This window comes from Ctenopharyngodon idella, chromosome 12 (genome assembly GCF_019924925.1).
Source record: "Ctenopharyngodon idella isolate HZGC_01 chromosome 12, HZGC01, whole genome shotgun sequence".
NCBI lineage: Eukaryota > Metazoa > Chordata > Actinopteri > Cypriniformes > Xenocyprididae > Ctenopharyngodon > Ctenopharyngodon idella.
In genome coordinates this window covers 20609016-20631449 of record NC_067231.1, presented here as the reverse complement: position 1 = coordinate 20631449, position 22434 = coordinate 20609016, and the positions used below count along the sequence as shown (strand labels likewise).

Sequence of the window (22434 nt, the reverse complement as noted above, 5' to 3'; positions counted from 1 at the left end):
TAAATGAAATATTTTCTAGTGTCTTGTCATTGACATGGAGGGACTGCAAAAAGAATGCAATGATTTGGTTTTTATAAAACTGAATGGCTAAATAAAAAATGCACTGCATCTCATTGTAATATTAATGATGTACCTTAATTGTATGTCATTATGAATATATTGTGAATATTTGTTGCTGTATATCATCTAACATTGCAATTTTGTATGTAGATTAAAACCTAACTGTAAATAATAAGTTCAAAGGTCAAACTAACCTCGATTCCACCCTGAAGCAGTTCTACTTGAGTGCCGCCCATATCCAGTGTCACCGCGACCGATGCAAAAGGGCGACTGGCCATCTGCTGCCTTTCCCTCATCAGTTGCTGTAGCAAGAAGAAAAGTATGATACATTAATAAATGTGTGCATAAACTTTATAGTTTCAGACAAATCTAAGTTGTCAGTTTTCTTTGTCAAAATCTTTGATTTAGGACTAAAATTGTTGACTGACAGCATAAGTGACATGACATGAAAGTTCAGTGACTGATATTTATTGAGAACAGAAAAACTAAAAGCACCTCTAGACACATACACAGGTGTGAGGCAGTATGCAGATATTCTGACGTGTTTGAGATAAGAGGAAGGAAAAAGATTACGAAAAGAGAAGAGGCGAAAGTGCAAAACAGAATAAAGCAGAAAAAGATAGAAAGAGAGAGAGAGGCCATTGACAGCACTCTGGCTGTTTTCCAGCACAGACAGAAACAGGTGGTTGAATAATTCATTTGTTCCATATAAAAAAAGTTTGGAGGACCTGGCTAATCAAATGTCTGCAAAGATTGGAAGGAAATTTCACTTGCCACAACATGCATGACAAGCAATTATTTTGCCATTGATTGTGTGAGCATCAGTATTCCAGTGGTGGAGTTTAATTAATGATGCATTCCCTGTAATTTCTCCATGCAACTGACTGGCTGGCTGCCCTAAAAGCAGGATTCACAACCTTCATACAAAATCCCATCCATAACCGATGGCACACTGCTTTTTTTGCCTCTTTGATGGACATAGTTTATCTATCATGTGCACATGGTGCACAATTTTCCTTGCTTGTGCATACAGGAGGAGATGACACAGGTCCAGGTCAGAAGTACTTCTCAAGGTGACATCAATATATTTATCAATACCAACTTCTCATCTGTAATCAGAATGTGTAGATGTCAGTGAGTGAGCATTCATGAGCATTTGCGGGTGACACGGGTACAAAAGATCAATATACTGCAATATTGTGTGTTCAATCAAATAGTACTATGTCTTTTGCCTCCATATTAGAGAATTCCACAGAGAACAATTAGCATACTTTTTCAGTGAAACATTCAATAGGCATCCTAATAAGACCTCAAATCCCCACTAAAATATCTCATTGCATGTCATTACCAACAATGACATCAAACAATAATGAACAACACTTCAGCAGGTATGTAGTAAAACAATTAGAGAGAAAGCTTTTGCCCTGGAGACAAACTTTGAAAGACATTGTACTTAAGTGAACACTCCAAATCAGCTTCTCTCAGAGAGATGGAGGAGTCGCAGGTGATGCCTCCATCATCTCTGTATAATCAATAGTGAAAACACACACACACACACAAAAACTTTGAGTGGTCCTCACCAGTGGGCGATCAATATCTAAATGTGGGCTGATTTGGGTACCAAGGACGAGGATGATTGCTATTGGATTTGTGACAAAGAAAAGCGTGCAGCTTTAAACTCTAATTGTGCCATATAATGGTGATGAAAGACAACTGCTGAGGTACTGTCACTCGCCTGGTTTCACAGCAATTCTGCACCATGTTCACTTCCTGACAAACATGCCAATGTCCACAACACGTATATATGCATTTATGTGGATTTCAAACTTTTTTTAAAGGGGGCTAGATTCGATGATGTGGACACACCTGGGGGCTGCATACTTATATATAAGTATATAGTATACACACACAGCTCAGACTAACATTTGAGACCAGTAGCACCAGCTGATTTGGTAAAACCACACATGGCACCTCACAACCACTGTAAAAAGTAACAATATGGTTTCTACGGTATCTAGAATGGCTTTGTGGTACTTAGTCTATAAACAAATTTAGTATAAATACAAATGCACAAAACTGCTAGCTTATAACAAACATAACAACATCCTTTAATATATGTCTTCATTAATAATATAAGAAAATTCTATATGAATATTCCACATTTCTGCCATAATCCCATGGTTTCAGTTAGTGAAACCATCTTATTAATGTTAATTATACTACCATTCAAAAGTTTGGGGTCATAAAGTATTTTTTAATACTTTTATTTAGCAAGGGCACAATAAATTGATCAAAAGTGACAGTAAAGACATTTATAATGTATTTAAGAGAAAGCCTCTATAAGATTTATATTTAAAATAAATGCTATTCTTATTAACTTTCTATTCAATGAATCCTGAAAAAACATGTTTTCCACAAAAATGCAACCGTTTTCAACTTCTGAAGGATCATGTGATACTGAAGACTGGAGTAATGGCTGCTGATCAGCCATTACTCCTGATCATCAAATAAATGAATGAATTGACTCTAAAGAGCTGGTTCAAATTCAAATAAAGAGTAGTAATATATCAGAGTAATATATTAGAGCACAACTAGAAAAATGCTCACTAGACATTTCCATGAGTTATTCAAAATTTAAAAAAAAAAAAACGAATAGCTGGAACCACGAAGCGACATTTTTAATGTTTTAAATTGTTATCTTTTAAATAAAAAGGTAAAAACAATGGAGATAAAAATGTAGTGGTAAATAACAGTACTTCACTTTATATATAATTAACTACAAAAAGAACATGTAAAATAGGAACACTAGTACTTGCCTTTAAGTGCCTTGATTACAGTACTCAAAAGTGACTGACGGTTAAAAGGAGGGAAACCTAGAAGCTTTGCACTCAATGAACTGAACTGCACATTCAATTCCTATGTACACATTATGTACAGTCTTCTGCAAGCTTTCCACATGCTAATACAACTAATCTTCTAACAATGGCAACACATATCACAGTTCGAAGCTTCACTGTATTGCTTTCAAGATCGTGAATCTTCAACCACTGCAACAGGTCCTCAAAAAATCATCCACAAAAATGAACATGAAGGACAGTGCTCCTGAGCAATTTTGCCTCTGAGCAATTCTGCAGTAAGTTGCTTGACATAAAACTAAAATAAATAAATAAAATATCAACAGTCTCTAAGGCATTCAGATGAACAAGTCCTCTAAAGTGTTTTAAACAGATGATTATTGAGCCAATTACACTATGTCACCAAACACATTAAGTCAATGTTTTTCCATGCATCTGAAAGTCAACCTCAGGAATCACAGAATAACTTCTTCCTCAGTCCATGAAAACAAAAATGCAGGAAGGTGGCGATGTCCTTGACGGTGCACATATCAAGCCGACAGTGCTGTCTCTGTGGGGGTGTCTCTTCGGCACTGACACAAAGAGGTCTCTTCAATGACTTCCGCTCAAATGGGCCCTGATGGCACCACGGTAATTAATCACTCATTATCTTTTCTATTAATCACCACTTGAGGACTGTTATGGCTGATCCCACCGCGACCACATTTATAATGAAATTATCAAAGCTGAGCACACTCCTCACATCAGGCTTTCTCTTGACAATACGATCTGATCATCTCTGCACTAACCCAGATAAATAAATGTGTGTGTGATGAGAGATACTAGAGAGGTATGCTAGCTTGAAAAGTTAAAGTGAACTAAACATTTTCGGGTGTTTAAAATCAGTCGGTACAGAGAAGTGCACTATATATTGGGTAAAGCCATTGGTGTGCAAGTCCTGAGTAAACAATTTAATTGAATTTGTAGTTTGCTCTTAATGCCCAAAATGCACTCTGATTTGTACTGTACACTCAAAGTACACGCATCTGAGCTTTAAATACGGAGAGGGAAAAAAAAAAAAAAAATTGCATCCTCCTTTATTTCTTCAATCTTTATATTGCACTGGTGCTTTCACTTTTATGATAACTCATTCATAGGTAATAAAAAAACAATAAATATAGCGAGCCAAGTGCAAAGCAAATGCAGAATGTATCTTGGACTAATTTAATGAGATAACAGAAAAATGTCAGAAAATGGACTCAGAAAATTGTATACAAAGCAAAAATGACAATAATAATGATGAAGATAATAATAATAATAATAATAATAATAAATAAATGAAACGCTTGTTCATGTGTTGATTCGCCGCTTATTGTGAATCATTATGAACACAATCATATTAAACATTACACGCAAAAAGATTTATTGCATTATCAGACTATGAAAGCAAAATAAAGAAAAGTTACCTGCCTCTAAAATTGATACAATAGGTACAATATATGTGACAGTAACCTGTATTTGTGTGATCACTTTAGAGCATTCTCTAATGCACTGGCTTCAATCAATCACTTTCTTACACTCCTTAAAGGGATAGTTCACCCAAAAATGAAAATTATCCCATGATTTACTCACCCTCAAGCCATCCTAGGTGTATATGACTATCTTCTTTCAGACGAACACAATCGGAGATATGTTTAAAAATATCCTTAGTCCTCCATGGTTTATAATGATAGTGAATGGGGGCCCGCATTTTGAACAACAACAAAAAAAATGCATCCATCCATAATCAAAGTAATCCATACGGCTCTATTAGGTTAATAAAGGCCTTTTGAAGCCAAGCGATGCGTTTTTGTAAGAAAAATATCCATATTTAAAACTTTATAAATTCAAATAACTAGCTTCCAGTGGATGACCGTACGCATACTGCGCAACTCGAGTTGCGCCAAATGAGTAATCCTCTGACGCGATGTATGACGCAGGATGTAGAAATATCGTAAGCTTAGATGTCTCTCGCGGTTCAAACAAATAGGGCTGGGCAACAAACTCAAGCTCTTCTTCTCTTATATCAAAATCCTCCGATATTTCTCTTTAAAATTTCTCATTTTAGACTTCTAATTCGTGACCGGTGTTTTGTTTTGCTCTCTCCTCGGCACCTCTGTGTTCATCATTGCTATCGGGTCAAAGCTTACTCTTCCGCCCAAATCGACTTGCTCAGTATGCGTACGGTCATCAGTCGGAAGCTAGTTATTTGAATTTATAGTTTTAAATATCGATATTTTTCTTATAAAAACGCATCGCTTCACTTTAGAAGGCCTTTATTAACCCCCTGGAGCCGTATGGATTACTTTGATTATGAATGAATGCATTTTTTTTTGTTGTTGTTCAAAATGCGGGCCCCCATTCACAACCATTATAAACCTTGGAGGACTAAGGATATTTTTAAATATATCTCCGATTGTGTTCGTCTGAAAGAAGATAGTCATATACACCTAGGATGGCTTGAGGGTGAGTAAATCATGGGATAATTTTTATTTTTGGGTGAACTAACCCTTTAACTGTATAGTGCACTATGTGCCATTCACTATGGCCCTGTCCCAAATGGAACCCAAAGCCCTTGCGAACTTTCTCTGAGTCCACACTATCGTGACGGCAATTGTAAGTCCACAAATGCACGTTAAAGGGATAGTTCACCCAAAAATGAAAATTCTGTCATTATTTACTCACTCTCAAGTTGTTCCAAACCTGTATGAAATTGTTTCTTATGCTGAACACAAAAGAAGATATCTTGAATAATGTTAGTAATCAAACAGTTGATGGGCCACATTGACTTCAATAGTATTTTTTTTTTTTTTTCCCATACGATGGAAGTCATTGACACCCATCAACTGTTTGGTTACCCATATTCTTTAAAACAGCTTTTTGTTTTCAGCAGAAGAAAGAAATTCATACAGGTTTGGAACGACTCCAGGGTGAGTAAATTTGGGAAAGGGCCTATATAGGGGATAGCAAATAAGTTAACAAGTGACTGATTTCGGTCACAAAAAAGCAGGATAAAAAGGGCAGGACTGGAAGGAGTAAATTATGCCTGCCGAGCTTGTTGATATCATTGTAAAGCTGCGCTCTTATCTAACAGAGATGACATTTGCACCAGAACGGCCCCTTTCTGAGGGTGAAACATTTACACATTTATGAGTCCATTAATTATATCTTCGTTTTAAATATTGATTTGAAGCTATTTGCTTTCATTCATCCCCTTCGTCTAGCGTGTGTTTGCGCATGTATACATGAGAGAGTAAGAAAACAAACATGAGGAAAGGAACTGAGAAAATAAAATGTCAAAGCATGATCGGGAGAGAGGAAAAGTGATATGGCATGAGAGAGCATGGCAGAAAGGGAGAGAGCTGTGGCATGCTCTCATTTGTGCTAATAGATCTTCTCCCAGAAAACTGGCTGGCTTTGTTGACAGCCAAAAAGCACCATCTGCAATTTATCCATCTCTCTCCATCACCTGCTATTACTCATCAGGCCCACTGCCTTTACTAGATCAGGGCATCTCCATAACAATTATGCAAGACAAAGCCAGTCCATCACTGACATATACATAGATGCATCCATGCGCCACACACTCGAGGATGCAGCTGCCCTTTTCAACTATGACACATTTTTAGTTCTGTTTTTTTTTTTTTTTTAAATCCAGTCTTATAATTGCAATGTTTTGCTTGATCCTATAAACCAAGCTGAACACGTGAAGGCACACACACAAACTTGTAGGGGTTTAGACTAGAGTTAAGGTCAAATGTGTTTTATTATTCTTTGAAATGCTCTTAAAACCTTGCCCCAGGGTAGTACAGTGAAAACCTCACTGATGTGAAATTGAGATTGATTGTTCATTGATTTTACCAAAGGCTTCATGTTAAACCCTGCTGAAATTCCTGCTTTATAGCATTAGGACTTTCCTGTTAGACATTAAACAAGGGCTGAAACTCTCAAAGCCATTTTGGCCACAAATACTAACATTTAATGGAATTGTTTTTCATTCCTGAAAAAATGACAAACCCATACCACCCCGATGAAAAACTTCAGAAATATAAGGAGGACCACCATTCAGGGTCTCAGTTTACTCAGGATAAGTTTACTAAAACACCTAGTTAAATGAATTTATAATTATTCCCCCAATATAATTAAGTATGTCTATATTGGTATCACATTATGTCTATGTTTGAGTTGGACTCTTGGTTGGTTTTTCAATTTATCAAAGTTTCCCCTTTCTGTTTCCTTCGTTTGCATTAGTTTCCATGGTTAGTCATTGTTTGATTAATTTGATGCACCTGTTTCTCGTTTCCTCTCTTTGTTAGCGTTCGTATATATATATATATATATATATATATATATATATATATATATATATATATATATAGAGCTTGTTTTCAGTTTCTCTTTTGTTTTGATCTCGTCTCATTTAAATAGTTGTTCTGTTCCATTGTATATATAGAGTCTGAACTCCTGAGTTTCTGCTATTTGATTTTTTGTTAGATTAAACTGCTGTGATTAGATCCTGCTTTTATTCATCTTTGCTGCAAACACGCTGTGACAGTTGGCATGGATGCACATAATTTATATACATTGCTGAATAATTACAAAATGATTGTGATCTTATCTAGATAACTAGAAAAAATTAAGACTAACCTATGGAAAGATGTTTATTTCATATAATAAAATATAATAAAATTACATTTTCCCTATACTGACTTAACCAAGGGAATGAGAAGACACCCATGGTCTTGTGTGGTTTTATGCCTTACAATTACAAATGCCACAAATGAACTATGGAATAACTATTGTAAATATTCATAAGGAAAAGTGCAAAGTACAATCAAGAGTTTCAAAGCCTGGACCTTCATGAATTATGGACTATGCTATCAACTCTCCTCCTTGTATAATCTGTTCTAATGCTGTCTGATTAGACAAAAAAGAAAAAAAAGGGGAGCAAAAAACTTTTTTTGCATTTAGATATTACAAAGGATGACTTCAATTATTAACAGACCAATGAAATGAAAACAATATATGTTAAGGAGCATTTTTATTAGAAGCACAGTCGCAAATCAGCTTTAACCAGCAGTTTTAACAGTTTTATCTATTAAAAAAAAAAGGTTTAATTTGATGGAGAAAATTCACTGTCAAATTCAAAATGCTGTGGATGCTTAGCTAATCAAAAATAACTCTTATATTACTGCACAAAATGCAAATTAATTATTTTAACTATTAACTGCAATTATGTACTCAATCAACAAGCCTAGCATGAGGAGTAAATTCATTCTGACTTGTTGGTGCCTAACTTGCAAACACTCTATTTAAAATTTTAACAAAGTATTCACTGTAGAAATTATGTAAATTAAGCAACTCTCAAACCAGCAAATTAATTACAGCTGATCATAACTGGAAATGAGGTCTTGAACCAAGCAGGGAAATTTGCCCAGACAAATGACACAGAAAGAAAAGTTTTCAGACTGGGAGCAAAAGGACCAGATACAAATGCACCCACTGATCTTATGGCGAGAAAAAAAAAAAAAAAAAAAAAAATCTATCTACAAATGTCTCCAGCCACAGCCTAATGTTTTTCCCCTGATGATTTGCTCATGTTTAAGAGTACAATTAAGGTAATCCACTCAGAATCACTTCTGCATTGTAGACCTATGTGGCCCACTTCTTCCCGAGGAACATTGATGACCTGTTTAGCTCTTCAGAAAATGGATTATGAAACTGGCTCAAATTGTTTATTCCACAAAGTCCTTCAGATTGACTGCTTAAAGGACATGTCACTCTCATTGGCTCAGAATTGAGTTTGACATTGATCTGTTAGTGTTACCATGTATGTAGATCAGGGGCATTCAATTACATTCAATTGGTGACTGGTTCTTCATTGAGAAATAGGCATGGAGGTCACACAGCTCGAAAGTGTATTTTCTGTAACATTGTAGCAAATTGTAGCAAATGTAGATTATTTTTTTTTTTTTTAGAATTTTCTTTACAATTATTTTTTGTAAAAAAAATATATTTTTAATTATATAACTATAAATATACTCTTGTTATTGTCATATAACAGTAAGTGTTTCCAGCTATAGGCTATCCCTGTAAGAAGTCAGATTGGCATACATTATCAGCAGTGTCGGGCACGTTACTTTAAAAATGTAATTAGTTATAGTTACTAGTTACTTCTCACAAATAGTAACTGATTACATCATTATAAAAGTAACTAATTACCAGGGAAAGTAACTATTGCGTTACTTAAAAAAAAAAAAAAAAAAAAAAAATATATATATATGTCAATTAACTTGGATGCCCCCGATATTAAATACGTCTAAAAATAAATTATTATTTGTTTAATGTTATTTTTTAAATTTATCTATTTGATTATGAAAAGTGAACAACATGAGTAAGATAGAATACATCATAAGATGTGCAAAATATTGGGAGACATGGAGTGGGTCAGACATGATTTTGACCACTTCATTAAGTTTGTTTTGTAGAAAGCCTTTCTTTAAAGTGAGTTTCATTTTGTAAAAATTGTATCTTAATTTCAATCAGTGTTTCATCAACCAATTGCCTGGATTTAATAAATAAGAACCAAATATAGCAGAAAATATAATTATGACAATGTAATCATGGCGCCGGCGCGATCATGTGAACTGGAACGCGTCTTATAGGCTAAATGAACCGAAACTCAGCGGCTGCTTGACTCACAGACATGAGAAATATATCTATAGAAAGCTTGAAATGTCTACTTTTAAACAAAATAATTCAAAATGAAAAGAAATAGGCTACTCCCTGATTATGTAATCCGAATGAAATGTGCATTTTCTCTCTAAGCGCGTCCACGGAGATGATGAGAGTCAGCAATGCCAACTTCATCTTTGCAGCCGACACGGATTCAGAAAACATTAGTTTATTAATAAACAATTAAAATGTCTCCTTACTGTTTTTGTCACATTCATAATCATTACTTTTGCTGGTTCTTTATGGCAAGCTTTATGCGTGCGCTTGAGTGCTATATAGCCTATAGCCTGTATTACATAAACGCTCATTATTATGGTTTATTCTCTCCAGTATTTAAGAAATCAAATTAATATAAATGTGATTAGTGAACTAATGGCTTAAATGAACAACTACTAGTCCAACACACACACCAGAGAAAAAACTTTGCAGGTCCTATGGCTGAGAGAGAGCCTACTCGGATGAAAACCGCTTCAGTGAGCTCAATTATAGCAACTCCGCATTTTTTTTTTTTTTTGTCAGTAACGGTAATGGCGTTGTAACGGGAGAAAAAGTAATTCATTTGATTACTCGTTACTGAAAAAAGTAACGCCGTTAGTAACATCATTTATTTATAATGCTGTTATTCTCATCACTGATTATCAGACTCAGAGAAAAACAGGTAACTGTCTCTACAGTACAATAGCAATTACTTTCCTCTCTGAAAAGATATTAGAATATTAGAAATGTGCAACCGACTGATGCTGTATTTTAAATGACATCCATGATCGATGCATGCTGCAATTTCTGACCCTTTGTTAAATATTATTAAAGGTGCAGTAAGTGGTTTTTTCAAAAACGCTGTTGAAAATGTGTAGCCAATCAGCATTAGGGGGCGTATGATGGTGGAGAAGAGAGAGTGAGCAATAGGGAGATTTGAAGAAAGACTGTTGAAAGAGAGATGAGAGACCATACAAAAGAGAAAATCTCAGAGGAATATCACTGGAAAAAGAAGGGTTATGATCGGGTAAGAGTTAATATTAGAAAAGCTTTCCAGCGCTGGCTTTTGGCTTGCTACAAAGGGTGTTACCCATTCAGCACCTCACTGCATTTTTCCACCTCAGAAGCACCCGAGTCACAGAATATTCTTTCTAGATGCAGTTCATGCATTCATAACTTCGTGACCTGATTATTGTAATGCACTTCTGGCTGGATGCCTGATTGTCTCCACAAATAAGATGGAGTTTGTTTAAAACAGCGCAGCCAGAGTTCTAACCAGGTCCAGAAAATATGATCATATCAGTCCAATATTATCATTGCTGCACTGGTTACGTGTCAATACTTCTACTTAAAAAGCCCTGTCGCACAGTCCCTCAATAATGTACAGATCTCAAGCATTCTTATTACTCTTCATGCCCAGATACACCACCAGTTTGCCATTGAACATCAGTCTCATCCAATGCCAGTCTCTTTCTTATATTGAATATATTCATAATGGGTAGGCTCACATTTTATCAGTCATAAATAATTACAATTATCAGCTATGTAGCTAGATTACATCTGTTGAAACAATATGTGTTGTGAAAAATATATTAAACATTGAGCACCCTAATGCACAAATTGAATCGTAATTACAAAAGAATTACAATCAGTTGCATTCTCATTCCCATGCAACAATGTTTAATCTGTAATACAACAATAATAATAATTTGCAATACCATTTTACAATAGTCTTGTCTGACTTAAATCTAAATTCCCAAGTGCTGCAAAATGTAGCCATAGTGATCCAGCTACAGACAACAGGCAAGAAGATACGAAGCATGACCCTCTTTCATTGGACAAAGTGAACATCAGATTTAACTAAACATTGAATATTTGGTATTCAGTTTCAGATCACTGATACGCAAGTCTTTGCTTTGATATCATTAATTCAACAGTTCTACTTTAGACTCTGCTTTGATCCACTACTTCAGTGGACACTGCTGCATCTTTCTGAGCAATTCATGTATCATTTGCACACATTGGAGTGTGTGAACTTGTGATTTAACAAACTCTGCGAGAGTCCCACAGCTGAACTTGAAAAGTGAGGGTGAGTATTTGTCATAGACTAAAGGTTCCCTTGTGAGCGTGTGATGAATGAAGTGGAAGAAGTGCCTCTGTGTTCAGAGTCACAAATGGTTGCGGCCGTTTGCAAGACTCTCATTATGGGCAGAAATATTTTTTGCAGACTGATCAGAACTACTTTTCTGCAAGAATGACAAAGGAGCTGATGCATTCATGCTCCCCTGATTCCATCAAGCTCTCTCTCTCTTACTCTCTCTCTACATAATGTGTCCTTTCCTGACCAATTTGTGTCACACAGGACTGTACCTCATTCATTAAGCTAAGTAATAAGGCTCAGTTTAATTATAGCATAGTTGAGGACGTCTAGCTTTTAAAATATCAATAGTTAAAAGCCAATTGTTATATCATTGACATGCTTAATATATATAACCCACCAAACAATCATTAATGAACGATCATCACTTCAAGCCACTGAAAACTCAACATTAGATAAAGAGTAGAGCCGCCATTCTGCAGACCAATAGTGGAGTTTCTCTTTCACTTGGTTGCACACTCTTAAACCCACATCTCGGGCTGTGGGCCAGCCAGACTGGTTTTATATTGGGGCTGATATGACCTTTAATTAACATTAAAAAGGATAAAACTCTTGGTTCCCTTTGCCTGAAGTTTGCTGATGCCCTTGAAAGAGAAACCTTTTTTATAACACATGGCTCTATCGCAGAGATAAAAAGTTTTATCATAACTTCTCCATTTTTCATAATAATGGATACTCCCAGAAAAACCAAAACATGTACTCAGCAGGCCTGAAATATAATACTCACTACATAAATTTATCCTGTCTATACCAGCCTAAAATAGATGCAGATACTAAGTCACTACAAGGCCACCACAGTCACATTGGTGTATATTTTATTATTTAGTACTACTGTGCTAATCATTTAGCATTAGTCTGGTTTTAACACCACAATTTGGATGGCTTAAAATTTGCATATTTTAAAATTGTTCAATAACCAACTACTCCCAGAGGACAATAACTAATATAAGTATTTGATACCGTAGCTACTGGTTATTGTAATCTGGGAATAGTTGGTCATTGAACACTTTTAAAATATTCAAATATTTTAAAAGCTATTCCATATACACTCACATACATATACATACATACATATATACACATACATACATACATACATATATATATTTATGTGTGTGTGCGTGTGCATTTATGTAATTAAAATTTTCTTAAGGATAAAAAAAATATAGATCTCTGCTAATGCTGTAAACTACAGGAAGCACTCATGTCGGAGGGTGGGGGAGGGGCGCATTGTTTTAATTGAGTAAGTTTACTCAATTTCTTAAATGTGCATTAAAGATTAATAATATTGATTTGAATTAAGTAATATTTGTGGTTCTTGTAACAGATCAGTTTAATTGTCCATTCTCAAATATTTTGATGGAAATTTGACAAATATATTAAGTATATTTAAAAAAAACTAATTGGTTAGTCAAATACTAAATTCTTAAACACACACACACACACACACACACACACACCGGAAGCTAGTTATTTTACTTTATAACATGTTAAATATTGATATTTTTCTTACACAAACACGTGGAGTATGTTTATGACGGATGGATGCACTTTTTTGAGATTCATACATGTGACCCTGTTCACTGCCATTATAAAGCTTGATAGCATCAGGGTGTTTATTAATATAACTCTGATTGTATTCGTCTGAAAGAAGAAAGTCATATACACCTAGGATGGCTTGAGGGTGAGTAAATCATGGGGTAATTTTCATTTTAAAGTGAACTAATCCTTTAACATGTTGCTTACAAGGCTTGCACAAGCTAGTTAAACTCTCTGTCTATTGATTGTAGCTCATATTTTGCTGTTTTACTCCACAGGCTGCTCCACCAGCATTTACTGGCTCATGCATGTGGTGTGGACGTGACTTGACCCTCTTCACTGCTGCAAACCTGGAATGTTTTCACTTGCTGTCCTTTAAATTTAATCCTTTACATTTTTGTTGCTGCATTACAGTGCTCACTGAAATATTTAAAACCTAACATTCAACTGCACTAAAAATGACTGTATCATGACAAGGATGTACATTTAAAGCAATACTGTTGTATCTAAGTTTTTAAGTGTGCATGCTGTATGACTATGAGTATGGCATTGCACTGTGAAATGTCAATGCCCCTGCCGTCTGTTTTACAGAAGTCATTCCTCCTGCTCTACACTGACATTTAGTGCCGACATCTGTCATCCGGTCTCCTGAAATAGTACAGAGCCACTTTAGCACTGGTGCGCACAGCAGAACCTATCAAATGCTCCCCTATAGACAGGTCAGCCTGGCCTAAAACACCAGCCACAAGACTTTTTCCAGTACAAAGCCTACGTTTCGTCCAAACATGTCAACCCTACACCTGTCCGGCATTAGAAACAGTCATCAAATCTTAATATTAACAAATCAAACAAGAGTCACCAGACATTCTCTTCCTACTCAGCAACTATCCATTTGCAGTTTTGTCCGAATCAATTAAAATATCCCATTGCATAAATGATTACGTGATAGAGCACAGCAGAGGCATGTAACCTTCATTATGAGTATATTTGCTCCTCTTCAGGCACTGAACTGCATGTTAGATGAAATTCAATAACTCAGGATGACATGGTTTCATTATTCTTAATCACCCCTGTTCCGTCTTATTCATTTAATTTTTCATTTCAGCATGGGGTTTGCAGTCATCGGTCCAAACAGTGGGGAAGGTTTTTTTTTTTCAATAAGACAAATCATAAAACACGAGGGCGGACGAGGGCAATGCCCATAGCCAAACCTGTTTGTGTTGCTCACTGGAGAGCAGAGATAAGACGGTTTAATTGCACTTTTTGTAATCTTCCCTCCCACTGTCTAATTTCTAGCTATAAGAATGTCATTCTCCAAAAAGGCAAGATAAATATTTCATCTGCAAAGACAACAGATGCCTTGTTTTCTAAAGACTGATCTGTTGTATCATCAGGCAGAGCAATAATCTTAGGCAGAGAGCTATGCAACCTCAATGAAAAATTAAGAGTTGTGGGACATTTCTGGAATTTCACACGCTGACAGAACCGATAATCACCAACACAAATGCAAACCTACCCACAGGTCCAGAAGACAACAGCATAAGTGACTCTACCCGTGTAATGTTCCACTGCGGTAAATGCAAAACATCATTATCAAGCCCTCCGGCATCAGACGACAGTCCTCTAATGCATCTGCTCAGCATAATCACTTAACATGAGGGCAAAACACACCATACCATCACTAGGATGAATCAAATCAGAGACATGGAACACATTTCTTCCTCCACTAAACATAAGCTAGGACACATTTTTCATATCTGTCATACCAAGTCTTGATCTGAAATCATCATACAGATATGTCACGCTATGTGGTTTCACAAGGCCAATTTGTCTTTTGAAGACAATGGACAAGACAGGCCAACGCTACAGAAATGCATGAGAATGCTGGGGATTTTCCTGAAAAGAAATATGGGTAAAATATGAAGAGTTCGTCCATATGACATGTTTTCTTTTTAAATGAGCATTTTTACCAGGCTCCTATGTTTAGGTTTAGTAATTTTACTTTAATGGCAATGAAAAGTTATTAGTCAGTTATTGAATGCCTTATTTTCAAAAATGTCACTTTAGTCAATTCATTGGTATTTAACAAATTTGACTGTCCAATCATGTGTGCCTTTTTGCAAAAACCTCTTAGTCCACCTCTTTGGACAATAAGGCATAGTGAAACATCCATTTCTGTCAGTTTTACAGCAGAAAAAGGAACACTGTTGTGTTTACTTGCCACTCGCGAAATCCTGCCATTGCCACTGTAACGGTGGACAAAAACTTGCAGCTCGGCAATTGAAAGCCAGGTCGTACGCACACCATCATTTAGGGGTTTCTACCAATGGGATTTAGCAGATTTGAAGCAAAAGTATTTGATGAACATGTGCGGAAAGCATTCGCTCAATATGATTATCTCATTTTTGACGGTGGTTCGTTTAGCGGCTTTTGCATCTGAGCTCTTGATATTAAGTTATACAATATAAATATATATTATATATACATACACATATAAATATACACAGACACACACAGAGAGGAGAGAGAGAGAGAGAGAGAGAGAGAGAGATATTACATAGCATGATTGCCGAAGTACAATAAATTTTGTGAAGCACTAATTGGATGATTTTAACCAGATTTGCAAGCACTGTACTTCAATATAAGACACCATCTTAGAGCTGAAGCTAAAACCGAAATAAGGCAAATGCAACTGTGCAAATATCCGGGCAGATGACAATGAGACATTCCCTAGACTTTTCAGGGAAACGACACACTGAAGGAAATCAAAGGCAAGCACTCTGATTTGTGTTGAGCACTGCTGCTTTTTAGATATTCCCTTGTTTGATCCCTCAGCCAAAATCAGTGTAGTGGAGAACATTTGCATAATGGCAGTTATAAACATGTCCTCTGCTTTCAACTCATGTCTTTCAATAAGTCAGTCAGGACAAAAGGCGTTCAAATGAGAGGTTGCAGAGCAATACAGCTTCTTCTGTTACGATCATAAAAACGGAAGTTGCACTTCATAACAGCAATAAAGGACCACTATTCGCATGCCTCTGAATGCAATGAAAAAGCACAGAAAAATCCCTGTTAGTTTAAATTTTCTCTCCATCTCGAGCTGCCAAGGCAAAAATCAAAAATGTGACCTTGTCACATGATTGGTGCCAAAATGAAATGCACGTCATCCAGGCTCTTTCTTGCTCAAGACAAAAAACAAGAAAATACATTTTCAGAAGCAATTATTTTTCTGGAGTGCTTCCTCAAACTTTTCAATCATTTTAAATTAAAAGATAAAAGCTTTTTTGAGAGTACTTGAAGGCAGAAACAAACAGATAATCTGAACCTGTGGAGTGCAGCGCTGCAGTGAGCCGAATGCTAATGGTGGAGGCCCATCTGCCCCATCACGCATTATTGGATTTAATTCTTTAGATGAATATAGCTTTGGATCGCTGCAATCATAACTCTTGTTTATTTCCATACATCAATTAGGACAGAAGCAAAAGAGATCAACCTTCCTGATTATCAATGTCAATTCTGTCCACTAAAATGGAATAAACGCATTACAGACACAACGACATTGGCCAATCATTCTCATGAAATTCTTAACATAACTTTTTGGTGTTATTGAGTAGCAAATAGACTCATTATCCAAAAAAAAACTAGTCCCTGAAACCCTTTAAATCTGTCACAATGAAATGAAGAAAGGCAGGAGAAATAGTGGAAGTATGGCATCTCTCTCCACGATGCGCAGACATCTGCTGCGTTTAATGTTCAGTTTGCTCTAAACTGCATTAGATAAGTTTTGTCAGAGCTAATTGGCTCATAAGGGCCCCTAATTAGGAGGATGGGCATGTTTGTAAGCAGTGGACTCTGCAGAGCCATTTAATGTGGCTGACAAGGCTTTATATGTATGTCTAAAGCGCGTCTAATCAAATTCCATAGCAAGGAAAAACCACAAAACGGAAAACAGACTTGTAAAGTGTAAAGTGATATCATATACCGATATATCAAACAAAACAATAAATCAGAAGAGATATTTGGCAATTTTGAAATGACCAGGACTTTGACACAAAGTTGTTTATATTCTTGTAATGAGAAGTGCTTTATGTTTCTTCTGTTTTATGACATACCTCTCGTCGCCTGGAGGCCCAGCAAGTCTGTTTGATCTTCCACACCACTGCAGCTACCAGCAACAGGGACAGAAAACAGCTGTAGGATGAAGAAATAAAGGGATGGAAAGATTAAACATGACATAGAAATTTCAGAACCAATTGGGCAGTATATATATATATATATACACACACACACACACACACACACAGTGCAACAGTAGTGATAACTGGAAAAGAATCTACTTTATAATACTGCAGTAGATCTGCAATATCTGTGCAACTATCAGGGTTTTATCCAATAAGAATTAAATGTGGAAAATACTTTTGTTTCGAGACTTTTGATTTGTATTGATGTCAGACTAATTGCTTGTCATATTATATCTAATTTGGGTCATATGGCCCATCCCTACTAATCACTTACAATTGTCATTAAAAAACAATGACTGAATGCAGCACATTCTTCTCATCTCATATGTCTTCATATGTAAGTTTTAGAAGCTTTGCACTATGAGCACTATAAGAATGGCCCAGTGACAGATTTATGTTTATACCATTCAACAGATGGCAAATATGAACATTATCACTGGATAAAAACACTGGATTTTTAAAGAGAACATATTGTGAAACTATTGTTTAGTCATTACAAAAAATATGATTTAGTAAGAAAATTTCTTAATTTGCATTTTCAGCAAGCTTATCAAGATTAGTCTGACAATGAAGTTGTCATGGCTCATTTTGGGTTGTGGCTGCTGGGAAACAAAGCATTTAAATTTGTTAGAATGGTGGGATTTATTCATTGAGGTACATCAATGACACAATATGATTAAAGTTGTTCCTGACTACTGGCTACTTCCGTATGCATAGAAATAGTTTGGTTTTTGTAATATTTCATAATGTTGCTTAAAGGATTAGTTCACATTAAAATGTAAATTATCCCATGATTTACTCACCCTCAAGCCATCCTAGATGTATATGACTTTGTTCTTTCAGATGAATACAATCGGAATTATATTAATAATCACCCTGATGCTCCTAATGGCAGTACACGGAAACCACCTGTTTAAAACTTAAAAAAATGTATCCATCCATCATAAACATACTCCACACGGCTAATAAAGGGGTTAATAAAGGCCTTCTGAAGCGAAGCGATGCGTTTCTGTAAGAAAAATATCCATATTTAACTTGTTATAAAGTAAAATAACTACCTACCACCAGACTGCCTTCCGCATTCAACTTACAAAAAAAAACGTAACTGACGTTGCGTTCTGGCGGAAGCTAGGTAATTTACTTTATAACGTGTTACATATTGATATTTTTTTTACACTTTGCTTCAGAAGGCCTTTATTAACCCCCCAGAGCCGTGTGGAGTATGTTTATGATGGATGGATGCACTTTTTTGAGTTTCAAAAAGGTGGTTTCTGTGCACTGCCATTATAAAGCTTAGGAGCATTAGGGTGATTATTAATATAACTCTGATTGTATTTGTCTGAAAGAAGAAAGTCATATACACCTAGGATGACTTGAGGGTGAGTAAATCATGGGGTAATTTTCATTTTAAAGTGAACTAATCCTTTAATAGCCACCACTAATGGGTCTCTAGAACATGACAGTTGAGTTGGCAGTATTTTATAGAATTGCTTTGTCACACCTTGTGAAAGATTTTACAGTGCATCTAGACTGAATTTCTCAGATAATCCCACTTTAAAAAAATTAAAGTAAATGGTCAAAATACCGTGCACTGATAAATGTCAGCATCTCTGAAACTCACAGAAGGCTTTCCAGTGGTCAAGCTGAGGAATACGCTCATCTCAGTCAAGTGTTAGGGTCTGGCAATGTGCATCAAAAGGCAAATCTTATAACCGCGCTGACATCAAAGTCATGAATTGTAGGGAAATTGCTTTTGCGGACTGTATTTATGGAGGTATGTGAGCATTCGTAAACATCTCTGTTTGAAATTAATTCACAGTTTGCACAGATGAAAAAAAGTTGTGGAGAAAAAAAAAGAATGATGAAATCCTTTTAATGCTTTCAAACGCATGCCATCTTGGGTTCGTTTGAAGATAATGGCAAATTGGGACGAATGGGGAAGAGAGAAACTTGAATGGCTCGATTAAGTAGCAGTGCGGGAGAAATCCCCCTTCAGATCGAAGCCTTTCATCCGGTGCATTGCAGGCAGTAAACAGGACTTAATCCCCTCTGCGGTTCCACCTGGAATCCGAATTAATACGAAAAATAAAGCAATTAAAGGTTCTTGCCCCTCATGTGGTGGTACATGTGGCGTTTGAGTAAATATGTGAGAAAATAAAGAAGGTATCCAGGGACCACTCAAATAGAGGATGGTATGAAAGGTCTGGAACGAGCTATGGGAGAAAGAATTAAAAGCCGACTGCTAAACAATGATAAAAGGTGCATCCTAAGTTAAACATGCTCCAACAAACAAACCAATCCACTGACTTGGAGAAGGCTTTTTTCTCACTTGCATGAGCTGAAAAGATCCAGAACGAAAATTGATGATTAAACTGTGAGCTAAAGTGTTATTTAGCTAATTAGATGCAATTAAGTAGATAAGCAGCCTTGTATTGAACCCATTTCAGGAGTCACTTCAGAAAAACTTTCTAAGTTTTAGGACAAAATGGAGGTGCTATTCACAATATCTGCATAGATAACTGCATGGATAGACTTAAAAAAATAAAATCAGCTAACAGAAAAAGAACTAGGAGATACAAACTATGTAATGAAGGTGACAATAATTCTCCTTAGGCTAGGTGAGTTTGCTTCGGTCTCATAAAGGACCACTGACATCAAGACCAAACGAGGCAAAAATAACACTATTATACCCTGATGATTTCATTTTCTGCTATTTGAGCACCCTTTTTTAGCCTTCCTAGCATCCCTGACCGTCTCATTACTTTGAAAGGAGGATCTAGAGGACAATCGTATGGCATGACACCCCTCTTAGAACTGATGTTTAGTTAAACTTGTAGTCAAATCACTCTGAATTACAGTTTGCTGATTCACTGAGCTCCATGTACATGAGCAAATGTCTGGGAAATGAAATCATTTGAAGGACGTTTTTGGTGATTTCGGAGACTCCGACATCAAGAGCCACAACCCCATCTCATGGATAAAGAGAGAGACAGCTACAGCAAACCTGGGAGGGGAAGTACTCATGTCGAACCCTGAAGACTGAACAGCATGTGCTAGATATTAAATAAAAGCAAATGGATTGCATGAATTGAACCAAATGCATTATCTTGCATTTAGCAAAGAGACTGTTAAAAAGCCATTCACAGGGTGGAAATGCATTTCGCTATTGCTCATGTTAACCACTCTAATTTCAGGTTGCACACTGACAGGTTCTTCATCAACGATACATTTTCAACACACCCCTGCAGAGTCCTTTTACAGAGAGGGTAATTTTTTTAGATTGTAATAACTAGAAAGTTAATATTATCCAGAACGACATAGATCAGGTTTGTACGTTAGGCGCCATCTGTGGCAGTTTTCGTCTATTTCCACTTTTAATTTGTTGTATTTCAGTGATGTGGTTCATAATTCAGGGGCAGATGTAAGGAGAGATATACTCTGTCAGCGACCATCTCTCTAGCTGCACTGGTAATGGAACAGAATCTGCCGGAGGCTAGTCTTGATTCCAGCTGTCATGAGTTTGGCTATCTCACTCAGTGGAAATAAAGTGGAAATCACACTGATGAAATCAGGGAAAAGCTCATTGGAGGAAAACACTTCATTGACAGCACTAAATCCTACCTAATGCTACCTCCCATGCACTGATGCCTGAACTTTTTTTCTTTTTTTTTCTTTTTTTTTGGAAAGAGCTACACTTTCTTTTCTTTATGGAAGCCCATTTCTGCCACATAAGAAAATAAAATAAAAACATGCTTTGGTAAATGATAATTCTGACATAAAAAGTTGAAACTATTACATACTAAGTCAATTATGAGCTTAAAAGTTAAAAATTATGACATACTAAGGACTAGATTTACTAAACAGGGCAAATTAGTGTGAGACCGCCATCCCATAAAAGCGACATTGGCAGTGGAAAGTTCTGCAGGTGATTTACTGAATGCGCACATTAAAAAACAAAGACGCAGCGAAATCATTTCCATAATGACCAACACAGTCTATCAAGACTAGGGTCGCAAACAAGCTGAGCCAATGATAATAGGTTGCATGTGATCTACTAACAGCGCAGGTGCAAAGTGGCTTAAGACATGCTTTTTGGGCGTTAAATAATGGCACAAATACCAGTAAATTGACTAGCACAAACTTAGTAAATCATGTTGCATGATTCATTTATATATTCTCCTCCCATAAATATTGCACCTAAAAGGGAATTCCTACAAATGCATATGCAATAAGGTCAGCCACAAAATGCACTATGTACTTATGCACTATGTACTCATCCTTGTAGTGCGTGAATTGTATAAGTTTATTTTATCATTTAACAACGGAGTCTGATCCTCCTATCCCACCGCTACGTAATTAAAGCTGTGACAATTGAGTGCATGAAGTGTCCAACATTCCACACTTCGTTTTTTTCCGTTAGTGTATCATCCGGGAATTTAAAGTGTACTTTTTCTTTTTGGAATTTACAGTGTGAACACACTACTTGCACTATTTATACTTAAAAACGTCATGGAATAGTGCATAAGTACGCGAATTGGGAAGCACCATAGGCCTTAGTTAAATAAGGACATTTAAGTAGCTTTAATAAACATTTTAAGATATGTCAGAGCAAGTTGCTTTTAGTTAAAACAGCTCAAACATGCATTTTAGTCTGGGACTAGGCTTAAGGCAATTTTCTGACGAGCAGGGTGGGCGAGAGCCATGAGGGAACCGCGCGAGGCCGGTGATGCGAGTAATAATGAGCATCAGCTGCGCGTTGCACCGGTCTCAAATCTCTCACGGAGGAGCTCCGGAAGCATAAAAGGGGAGCGACGACAGTGAAGGACGAGAGAGGACCAGGCCTGGACTTTAT

The 22434-nt window shown here is 36.4% G+C and overlaps 1 protein-coding gene across 1 annotated transcript in view; it reads right to left on the bottom strand.

The window, feature by feature from the left end:
* The window catches only part of atrnl1b (attractin-like 1b), a 102838-nt gene that overhangs the window by 18172 nt on the left and 62232 nt on the right, over positions 1-22434 (bottom strand). The window contains exons 26-27 of the mRNA XM_051913558.1: positions 17454-17532; positions 255-362 (exon numbers count right to left, since the gene is read on the bottom strand). Of these exons, the coding sequence (XP_051769518.1) occupies positions 255-362; positions 17454-17532 (187 nt within the window). The remainder of the gene's footprint in view (positions 1-254; positions 363-17453; positions 17533-22434) is intronic.